Here is a 12,136-nt window from a genome sequence, read left to right on the forward strand (position 1 = left end):
TGCTGTGAGATGAGAAGAGAGCCGTACAGATAAAACGAGCTATGCTGAGCTCATGGAGTACAGATGTCTGGTTCAATGTGAAGAGCAAATGTGTGTGTTAAGTGTGTGTGTGTGTTAGTGTTTGTGTGTGTGTGTTAGTGTTGCCAGCCTCTAAACGCTGACTCCAACGGTGCGAGTGTGGAAGTGATGCCGTAGCACATTCTCGGTGTCTGCCTAGCGATCTGGATGCCGTCTGTTTATCTGCTTTGTGTTTGGACTCTGTGGTCATTTATTCTGTCGAGCATGGCAGGTTCTCAGTGAAAAACACAAAGAACGATTTCAGACATTTTGCCGTTTGGCAGAAAGGAGCATTCAATTCAAAGCATTTCTTTTTATTTTATTTTTTTAATGTCGGTGGAGCTGTGGAAATTGTGCGAGGCGCTGTACGTAAACCTGCGTGACGTCATCATTTTGTTTCTGCTTCTTTATTTCTTTTTCCAGAACACAGAGGATCACCTGACGTTCCTGATCGCTGTGTCCACCGCCCTCTTCCTTTTCCTGTCCATCTTCATCCTCGTCTGCATCGAATCCGTCTTCAAGCGGATGCTGCGCCTCTTCTCTCTGCTGACGTGGGCCTGCCTGGTCACCATGGGTTACCTGTTCATGTTCTCCGGCGGCAGGCTGAGTCCCTGGGACCAGGTACTGGATCTGGCTCAGTTGCAGTTTATTTGTGTAGCACCAAAACACAACAAGCGTAGCCTCGAGGCGCTTCCCAGAAGTTGTTTCAGTTCAATCACACAAACACTCCAATTGATTCTGGTTGTCAGACAGTGCACTGAGCTCAGTTCCAGTTAGTTTAAAATGTTTCTATTTAAGTCAATTTTGGGACTGCCTCTGCGCTATGTGTCTTTCAAAAAAGGTTTATGCCACATCACAGCAATAAACTGCAATGTATTTAATTGAGATTTAACTTGATAGACCAACTAAGTTTGTTAGCAGATCTAGCAGTATGTTTACTGTTTTTGTTCAACATTTAATTCAAATCATTATGATTTAATTAACCTGTAACCACATTCAGTTAGCTGTTACTACCTGCGTTTCTGTTACAAAGGTGTGCAAATTATCTGTCTATATTCTGCTAATGTCAAAACAAAAAAAAAAGCACAATCTCTCTGGAGCCGGCTGCACGTTGTTTGAAAAAACTAAAAACAAACCATCACCCTTCTACCACTTCCTGCCGTCCTCTTGTTTGTTGTTTCCACCAGTAGCAACATCTGGCTGTTGATCACGTGACTCGTACGATGTGAAAAAAGTGTTTCTATCGCAGTTTCGCGCAATACATCTGTATCAATATGGCCGAAAAACCACTTGCTGTGTTTCTATTAACCTAATTTATTTTCTGAATTTAAATTTGAGCAATTCTACAGTGACTGGAAACACAGCCAGCAATAGTTTTCCTCCGCACAGCAGAAACTCATGTTTAGAGCTCCACTGTGGTCTCTTTTAACCAGAGCACCGTTTTCCACTCATGTATCGTCTACACTGCAAGGAGAACTTAAAATATATTTATTTTTCCAAAAATGAGTTTCTTCTTGCGACGTCAAAACCAGATTTGTGGACTAATAGTTGTCGGGCCGAGAGATTGGATGCGATACATCTAACCCTACTTTTGACTTCTCCACAGTTTTCTCCCTGACCTGCCGGCTCTGCTCCTCGGCCTTCGTGACGCTCTGCCTTTACTAATTTCTGACAAACCTCTGAGGCATTTACAGAACGGATCTGATTACGCTGAGATTTAATTAGACACAGTCAGACTTCATTTGCTAATAAGCTGACCTCTGACAACGCTTGGTTGGACTGGATTTTATTAAAGGTATCAGGGTCAAGGGAGCGGGATTCAAACACACCACATTCTATCTGGTGTTTCACGTATTGCATATGTTTCTTTTCTTACTGACTTTCACCTTGAGTTGCAGTGAAACTGACAGCAAACACTCTGAATTTACTATCTTTAGATTTAGGAGAACATTCTGGTTCTAAAAGACCCACAGAATCTCGTTATCAGTGTGAATTTGGTGCACTAACCGCTTTTGCATAAGTTAAAAAGTCATTTCCCCAAAGGTTTGCTCTACGATTTCCTCAAAATGAGCTCAGGCCCCAGCACCCTCCGAGTTCATCCCGCTCCGCTCCGTTCGTGTCCTGTGTCGTTGACCTTCGCTTCAGCAGACATGTTGACGCGTCGGAGCGGGATAAGCACTGATGAGGAAAAATGTTGTTAGCAATAAATCAACTCCATTAACTCTCCCTGTAAGCCGGTGCAGTCAGCAGAGTCGTTTATCTCGCCGGACTGAAAAGAAAAGGAATCCTTCTCTCTCTTTTAGAAGAGAGGAAATAATACATCTGCTTTGACAAGCTAAAATATCTGCGTTTTTTTTAAAAGAGATTTCTTTTGACTTCTAGTTTATTACTGCAAAATGTTATTAACTTGACCTTAAGTGTCTCACCTGTCAGGTTTTCTATTCTCTAAAGTCTGATAACACACGGTGTTAGTTAGGGGTAGCGATACAATATTTTCACGATACAATATACAATATTCTGGTCACGATACAATATGTATCACAATATTTGTTGAGCAATACGATTTGCTACGATTCGGTGCATTTTTACGATTTTCTGAAAGATTTTAGAAGGACAGAGTGATTTTAGTGACATTTTGTGTTCCATAAACTTGACTTTAGTTAACTGAAAACTGATTAAAAGCACCAACTACACAATACCTGAATCTGATTGGACAGTCTAACAGTCTGCAGCTGGACAGAATGAATCAAAGATACAGTGAGAGAATTAGTTTGTCATTTAATTCAGGTGGATTTGACATAAAACTCAAAAGTTAAGTTTAAATGGTAATCCAGGAGCAGAGTGGGGAGATTATCAGCCTCTGTAGACTCTCAATATGCCAATGATTGCGCTTATGTTTTTTCTTTTGGACACTGTGGCTGCATTTTGGAGTAAAAATGAAGCCACAAATGCAGTCTTTTGGACTATGGGGAAAAAGGCTTTTCTACCTTGGCTCCCAGAGTTAGCCGTGGCTGTAAGCTGCTTGGCTCCACCTCACCCCGTAGTGATCGACTCCCTGCAGCTACGCAGCGCCGCTATTCCCCTGCTTGGATCTCTGAGTACAGCGAATGCTACCAGTCGAAATTTGCATTAATTTCGCAATCTCACTGCTTTTGCAGCTGCTCCGTTCGCGGCGCTACTCCTTTCCGCTTCTACGTTCCGCTTCTCCGTTCCGCCTCTCTTTCACGGTTACTTGCGCAACTTTACTTCATTTCTCAGCAACAAAATACAGCCCATCGTTATTTATTGAAGATTTTACATTTACAAAAACACAGGAATCTAATGTTTCATTTCGTTTTGTGACATTTTAAAAGTATGGTTTACTAATTTTAGCATAACTCCGTTATACTTGGCCTATTAACACAATTTAAAAACTGGTGTGTAGTTTATAATGTGCACTTTAAGCTCAAGTTGAAAGTGAGACTGAGGGAGGCGGAGTCTTGCTGCTACGCCGTAACAAACTAGACGTTTAAAAGAGCTATAAGGCTATGGACCCCTATGGTTTAACGGATCGATACTCGCGGATGAAAAATCGATACTTTCCGAGGGTGGAAAATATCGATATATTTCGCCGAATCGATTTATTCATACAGCCCCAGTGTTAGTGATGACACTAATGACGATGATAATCATTATCAGGCAACTTGAGCTGTACTGATGAATCAATAAGCTGAAGGGAAAGTCCACCTGAAACATTTTGTTGGCAGTAATTTGGACTTTATTTCCACCAAATGTACAGTTTTATCAACTGTAAAGTTTAATATAAGTTGGATGTAGAGTTTGGCTATTCAGCAACATTGTAGGCACTGAAAGTTTCATAGAGTAAATCCAGCATATTTGATTTAGTTTATTTGATTAGGACAGTGCACATTAATCAACATTAGCACAATTAATGGGAGTGTAAATGCAGAGGAGTTTGCACTAAAGCTAAACTTCATTCTTCGTCCTAAGTCAAGTAAGCAAAAACAAAACACCTCACTGTGCGTTTCACAGGACAGAACACATGGTTGGTCCTACTAAAACAAATGGAAACATTTACATAAGAAATAACTGACAGACAGAAACAAGCTAAATAACAACAAGCAAAATGAAAGCATGGCACAACTGAAAACCAAGAGATTTAAACCGACAGGTTGGGCAAGAAAAGTATCAATCCTCTGGAGGAGCTGCAGAGATTCACAACTCAGGTGGGAGATTCTGTTTTGAGAGGACAGTTAATTCACACTTGAAAATTGCCGTTCACACGTCCACAGGCTCTCGCCGTCCAGTTCGACTGAATTGAGCAGTGTTCTATATTTCTGTTTGTTTAAAAAATTGTTGGAAACTAGTTATGATTTTCATTCTACTTCACAATTATTGTGGCAGACTAGAAAAAAAGCAAGTAAATTGAATCAATCGATCAAGTTTGTCTAGCACATTTCAGCAACAAGGCATTTCAAACTGTTTTATATCATTAAAACACACACAAAAAAGACAAAATTATAGAACTCAGTCAAAAATTGTCAAGAGCCATAGTCAAACATCAAAATGGCGATTCAAGGAAGTTACCAAAAAAATCCCAGCAAACAGTGATCCTTTAAACTTTCATGCAGCTGAATAGCTTGGTCAATTAAACTTAATGATACGTTTGAACCAGTTGCAGTTTTCTGGCCGATCACAGAGCTTTTTCCTGGCCAATTCCAATTTTGGACGATACCGATTATTATTATTTTTGACTTAAAAGTTGTTAAATATTGTGACAAACTTGCTACGTTGGTAGCAGTTTGTGACTATTGTTCAGTTTTCACATTTAAGCAGCGTCCGTCACCCAAAATCAAGAAAATTGGGGCTTATTTATCGGTTCACCCCAAGTTAGCAGGTATAAAACAAACTGTGATTCATTGCTAAGAGCTTTTTATCCGCCGTTTTTTAAGTGTCAGACAGAAAAATGGAGGAAAAAAAAAGAAAATCTAGCAAATCCCTCCAGTCTGGGAGTCAAACTCAACCTGGCTGCAGCAAAGAACTGAACAATCCTAACAGTGAACCCTGAGGAACTAAATTTATGGACTACGACATTTATTCATCCTTGAAACTAACAGTCAATAAACTTGTTGTACATTATCATTTTTCAACTATAGCAATTCTCTAGTGTGTAATCCGTCTAATTTTTCTTTTGCACATCCATTCCCCACTTTCCTGCACGCCGTTGCATATTCATGCTGGCTGTGTGTGTGTGTGTGTAGGTGTGTGCGTGCGTGTGTGTGTGTTTGCGGCCGTGCTTGTCTCGGCGCAGAATTAATTCTGTGTGTTAATGAGGCCTGATGAGAGCTGGAGGTGAGTAGATCAGCAGACAGACACATTAGTTTTCGCTGCCAGACTCCGTTACTCTCCTGGCTCTCAAGAATCCCATTTTGTCCTCATCTGGCGCCCTGTCTCCCACAATTCATCAAACCCCATTTTCAAAGCCGCAGACTTCTCCACCTGCCTCCGTTTCTCCTTGTAAATCACTCCCAACATGCCCAAATTTCCTCACTCCTTCCTTTTTTACTTCTTTTTTTTTTACTTTTACTTTGTCAACTCTCTGCTCCTTCTCCACGGATGGAGGTATTTTTATTGTCAGCCACCTGTGAGAGCAAAATCATTCTGCATTATTAATCACTCTATTCTGCTCCTATGACTCTCCTACTTACACATTTATACACTCCTGAAAGTTTTTCTACCGCTCTGATATTTCTATATATAGATGGGGAGACAAAAGCTACTGTTTTATTTATTCACAGGCTGAAAAAAACCCCAAACTAATCGAATATCTGTGAAAGCAGGTCAGCGTCCCTTTGACCTTCCGATGCAGCAGCTAAATGTTTCCAGGAACAGATTATCTGTCCAGGTGATCAGCTTGGTAACATTTTTTTTAACTCATATCTGTTTCTACAGAACAGTAAAAGCTTCAGGATGTTGGCGGGTTTTCTAAAATGCTTGCATGTCTCTCAGTCTTATAAATAATAGTAAAAAAAAATGTAGAAATGTATTCTGGTTTGAATCTTAAGGATATTTCTATTAGAATTCATCCATTTAATTTAAACCATGATACGACCGCCACCGTGCTTCACAGCTAAACTCTGACAGAGTGTTAAGAGTCTTCCGTTCCTAAATGAGCTTTCAAACAGTAAAATAAGTCAATGTGAAGTTACTCATTTGATTATTTTATTATTATATTATTTTACTTTTTTTGTTCAAGTCTATTTAAAAAAATTAAGAGCTTCTTTTGAGATTTTCCAAGCTTAAAATTCATCAAAAAATGTTTCTACAGCGCTAAAATATGTAGCATCGCAAAACAGATAATTACTAAAAATGCAGTGTAAAGTCAGAGATTGTTTTTTTTTTTTTAAATCCAGTATCAAGTTATTAAGGGTCAAGTTCAAGTCAAATCTCCAGTCTCTAATGGCAGAAATCAAGATTTTCTCATTAAATTGGTGACATTAGTGCAGCGCTGACCCCGCTCCACTGTACGTCAGGAACCCAAACGTGCTGCTCATGCCGAGGCGTAAAATTACCATGTGAAAATGTTCAGGTCTGTTAATATTCAGAAACAATTATGTGTTAACCTTAACATTTAACATTCAATTTAGCATGTAAAAGCTGCTAAAGTCTGCTTGTTGTTGTTTTCGGACCAGAAATGTAAACAGGCATTCATGCTCCAAGACACGTAAAATATATTTAAACCTTTTCAAATTTAATTTCTGAACAAATCTAACTAACATGCGTCTTTGTAACGACTAAGCTAACACCTGTTTATCCATGTTTTCATATAGTCATCTTCACCTCCATATATTGCACTAAATAGAGTTGTTTTCTTCTCTGAGCTGCAGAGTTTTTAAATTTCAAATAAATTTTTTAATTCAAAGTTTAAGTATTTCTCTCAAATATAAATAAATAAATAAATAAATAAATAAATAAATAAATAAATATGAAATTTAAGGTATAAATTTCAGCCAAATGAACAGTGTGGTAAGTGAATGAATGTGTGTTAAACACCTGAAAAAACAAAGCAGGAAGTGCTTTTATTTTGATATTTGCCTCCAGAAGCATCTTGAAGATACAATTCATGTTAGCTACAGCTCATTATGAAGCTACAGCTAATGTGAAGCTACATTTTAACTAAAACTTATTATGAAGTTAACATGAAGCTACATGTTAGTCACAACTTAATCTGAAGCTACATCTTAGTTACAACTTATTACAGCTAACATGTAGCTTAACATGAAGCTACATGTTAGCTGTAGCTAACATTAAGTATAATAAGAACCAGATCTGTAAATCTCTACCAATTGGTACAATAAACAATTTAAAAAAGTTTGTTTTTGTTCTCGTCACAATTTCTCAAATGGAATAAAATTGACAGGGAGTCACATTTTTTCAACTTACTTTTTCACTTGTTTTGAGGTTTTCGTTAAGGAACAATCGGAGTGGCGCGGGGGAGATAACGGAAACGGAAAACCGACCAAAGCAAAAGCCACACTTGCAGGAGAGCAGAAGTCTGGTGAAAGGAGCGCAGTAGAAATACATCCCGCTCTCAGTGGGTTGAATTGATTGTGATTACTTGGAGAACAGCGTGTGTGATGGAGCACACAGAGCTAATAACAGAGAGAGGCGGGGGGGAGAGAAAAGAGCGGAACACAAAGAAAAGGCACGGACGACATCCGCCGGTCTCTGCAGCCAGTCTGTCCTGACCCCTCTGACCGAATGTGGACAGACTCAAAAATATATATATAAAAAAACTACCTTCCATATACACAGCTCAACTATGTCTGCAATAGGCCGTTTATCATGGCCCTGCTATAATTTTGAGGGCAGATTGAAGAACATTTTCACACCTGGTACCCTCCAACAAGACACAAACACATTTTCCTGTGCGGACTTGAAAACAAAAGTGAGAGTTTACTTCTTAAAAAAAAATAAAAAATCTGCTACGCCTCATAAACGTCTAAAGCGAGCGGAGACAGACTTTTTTTTTTGTTTTTTTTGTTTTTTTGATGTAGGTATTCAGGTGTACATATCTGTGTATTTGCTTCTTTCGTCTGGAGCCCACAGAAGCGCTCAGATAGAGACGGAGAGGAGAAGGAAAAAAAAGTAATGGAGGAAGCAGGAGAGAGATGGTGTCTGCAGCTCCCATCACAACGCGTTTGAAGGTGTATTAGGATTCAGGTTGGAGTGTGGGGGAGATGGAGTGTGTGTCTTGCTGCCTGTGTGTGTGTGTGTGTGTGTGTGAGAGAGTGTGTGTGTGGTAGATAGAGGCAGGTGATGCAACTGAAATTGGACCACCGCTCTCAATTCCACGCGACCGCTCAATCGGACCGGATGTCGCTCACTCCGGATGATCACGGGGTTGTTATAGTTTTAAAGAGAGGAGCCTTTCCAGGATTAGGATTTGAAGGTTATCTCAAAAACACAAACGAGTTTGAAAGCACAGCATTCGCCGAGATGTCAGCATCCTTCCTGTAGTTGGTTCCCCTAGCAACAGAAGGTCTGAGCCCACACAAAACATCTCTCTCTCTCTTTCTGTGTGTGTTCTTACTGTTCAGATCTTCTTTTAGAAGGAACTAGGTCAGCCAAACAATTGCTAAAACCCAAATGTTGACGACACATTTCGTTTTTTTTTTTTTAAGAATTTGCTTTTTTCGGCGTTAGTGGCCTTTATTTGAAAGTGTCTGAAGGGAAGTTAGCAAATGAACCGGGAATCGAACTCGGTACGGGCGGCGTCGAGGTCAATAGCTTGTGTTTACGCGCTAACAGCCGCGTCATTCGACTACAGGTTTCTAGAACTTTCTTTTAATTTAAAATGGCAGTGACCTGTAAGACGCGTTGGGATGTAGAGGCTGTCGGCTTATTTTAGGTGCCACTTCCAGTTGAATCCTGTGTGCACGCCGCCGACCCGAACGACAGGAAGTTAAAGCGGGCGGCAGGAAGGTCACAGTTCACCTTGTGAGTCTGCTGTAGCTGCGACCTGAAACGCCACCATAACAGGAAGGGCAGGACAGACCGCCGGCTGAGGTGGAAGTGAACGGAGCAGGAGGTTAAACAAGGAGGTGCCGTTAAGAACGACACACTTATCATATCTCGTTTGCATTTACAAAGAGAAACATGAGATGAATTTAGTCAATTTTTGTACATATTTTAACTTGTATTTTAGGTGTTAAGAGCTATGTAAGCCACCCACGCAGCTCAACTAAGTTATATCAGGTTTGACATTTTGGTCTTGGATCTATTTCTGTGGAAGCGATTTCTGCCCACACAGCTGTGCTCTGTATTTAGACAAACATCAGAACAATATACATAATCAGAATGTTTGCTGGCATTCATGTGCTTGTGTTTTTTAAACTCCATTATGGGACTTGTGTTGTAATTACTAGTATCACTTGCAATTTGTGCACAGCCCTCTCATTTAGAGTCATGATTCCCCCTCCTCTAACAGTGCTGGGAGAAAACTGCAGCACATCCAGGAAAGGAAAAGAATTACATTTCAAGTTTTTTTTTTACAACATGGAGATCGTTGAGAGCAGTGATCCTCCTCTCCAGTAGCATCGATCTGCGGTCACTTCTGTTTCATCAGCGCATAAAACCATTTTGGTGTTTCGTCTTGTGAGTCAGATTTGGAATTGGTTGTGTTTTAGTTCGCTTTCCCGTCTTTTAGAGGAGCCGTGATACATGGAGCTCACAAGAGGAGATGGCACATGATACTGGGTCCAGGAGAACAAAACGGGTTTTTAGCAATGCATCTTTTTGCTGCCACCGAAAGAGAAAATATGTCACTAATCTGAGGCTGCGTTTCAAAGAATGTGCAGAAAGTCTAGAATTTCTCAGTCCACAACTTGCAGTTTATGTGTGTGTGTGTGTTGCCCTGTGATGGACTGGCGACCCGTCAAGGGTGTAGCACTGAATGACAGCTGGAGATGGGCACCAACCCCCCGCTGCCACCCTGCAAGGATAAACGGGTTTATACAACCGATGGATGGATGGTACTTGAAATCTGTCAACACAACAGGACAACACAGGAATTGCATTTTTTCTTCTAAATAAGAACATAAATGCATACTTAAAGCACTCACTTTACGTCCGGAATGGTTTTAGTATCATGTCACTTTGACCGGCGGAGGCTCTGCTTTGGTAAGGAGGAAGTGAGGCGACAATATGTCTTTGAGGTGTTTTTATTTCGGAGCTCCAAGTTACACCACCATCCTCATCAACAACCACACTTAGTGAAACACAGCAGCTTACACTTATACCTGAGGCAAGTTCCACTTACACCAGGTGAAGGGGTGACCACCAAAAAAAGGACAAACAAACACTATTTACACAAACCTACCAACAATAAATGCTCCAACAAATATTGACATGCATACAAAAACTAAACTATTCTAAGGTCAATCAAAAAGTAACAATAACAAAATAAATCCTCAGAGTGTTACCCCTCTTAATGGAAGCTGGTATGTTCCAGGAGCATTTGTCTCCCTCTCTGCTCCACCTTGCTGAGACACACCCAGAAAGGCAAGTACTCAATTAACTCAAATTGACTAATCTAAATCAAAACAAACTGACATTCCCCCCCCACATTCTCTGAACAGGAAAGATGGCCAGTCTCCCTACCCAAAAAGAATGTTCACCAAATGTCAAAGTAACTGAAATAAAGAACTGATACAAAATACATTTGAACTGAAAATAACATAATATCAATAATCAACATGGGATGGAACCCCTGGTCTCCATCACATATCAATTACATGAAAATATTATTAATTTACCTAAGAGGCAGATTTACCTAAATCTTATTTCCAGGGTCAAAAATGATCTTTTTTTTTTTTTAAGTTCTTTTGTTGATGAGAATTCATGCAATCATTAAAGTTACATTTGCCGTCTTAACAGAAACATCAGTGAAGTCCAGCTAATTACCTCACAGAAATGTAATTGGTAATGAAATATACCTCTGACCAGGCCTGTCAAAGTATCAGATCTTACTGGACGATAAATTGTCCCAGAAGTTATTGTGATAAATGTTAATATTGTTTTCGAGACCAATTTCAAGTAATTTAACAGCATGATGATGCAATAACACATTGTCAAAGATTAATGTCACTTTAAATTTGAATGAACATTTAACACTGGAACTGGAAGACATTTTAAATATCCAAAATAAATAAATAGAACAACAGAAGTAAAGTAAAATAAATTGTGACGTCTCTGTACACAAAGTTGTTCAAGAAAAGGGGATGAGTTGAGACCGAAGCACCAGATGGAAGACTTTTGTCATCCAGTTTTTGTTAGAAACAAAGAAAGAAAAGAGAAAAACAATAAATCATGCAAATGGAAATTGCTGAGCTCGCTTTAATCCATCATGCGACTAATTGATTTATTGCGACGGGCCTACCTCAGAGTATAAAAATATTTAAAGCATCAGCTGAAAGTTGCCGCCTAATCACCAGAACTCCTCATTTTTTACCTGGTTCTCTTACACTTTCTGTCACTTTCCGTCTGCAGGTGTCGTTCTTTCTGTTCATTGTGTTTGTGGTCTACACCATGCTGCCCTTCACCATGAAATGGGCCGTCATCGCCAGTGGTATCACCTGCCTTTCACACACCGTCACCCTCAGCGCATGCCTGACCTCCACCGCTACAGAACTGGAACCTCTGGTGTGGCAGGTGAGACCGACACTCGTCCGTCCTCGAGCATTCGAGCGCGCTTGCCAACCGTACGGAGGAAATGGACTTTTTAAAGAACTTTCTGCCTCGCCCGCAGACGTGAGGTGACTGTGTCATGAGCTCGCCATTTGGGTCTTTTGAACAGCTGGATGATTGTGCGGCCGCTCCATTACCTTCTCTAAACATAGCTGCTGAGCGCACCCTCTGCATAACTAGAAACGATGACACAGAGTATTTTAGACAAAGTCCATGTTATGAAGTAGCTGACCCATCACGACGCAGCAAATTCAGACGTAAAGTAATCTCCAAGAGCAATAACATAACAGCCTGAATAAAAAAACGGCAACTCATAAGGGTGCATGTGATT

The 12,136-nt window shown here is 40.1% G+C and overlaps 1 protein-coding gene across 2 annotated transcripts in view; it reads left to right on the forward strand.

The window, feature by feature from the left end:
• adcy2b (adenylate cyclase 2b (brain)) overlaps nt 1–12,136 on the forward strand; it is a 71,811-nt gene that overhangs the window by 12,099 nt on the left and 47,576 nt on the right. For both annotated transcript variants that reach the window (XM_008421438.2, XM_008421437.2), the window contains exons 2-3: nt 481–678; nt 11,608–11,769. In XM_008421438.2, the coding sequence (XP_008419660.1) occupies nt 481–678; nt 11,608–11,769 (360 nt within the window). The remainder of the gene's footprint in view (nt 1–480; nt 679–11,607; nt 11,770–12,136) is intronic.

The sequence above is a fragment of the Poecilia reticulata genome, linkage group LG11, assembly GCF_000633615.1.
Source record: "Poecilia reticulata strain Guanapo linkage group LG11, Guppy_female_1.0+MT, whole genome shotgun sequence".
NCBI classification, from domain to species: Eukaryota; Metazoa; Chordata; class Actinopteri; order Cyprinodontiformes; family Poeciliidae; genus Poecilia; species Poecilia reticulata.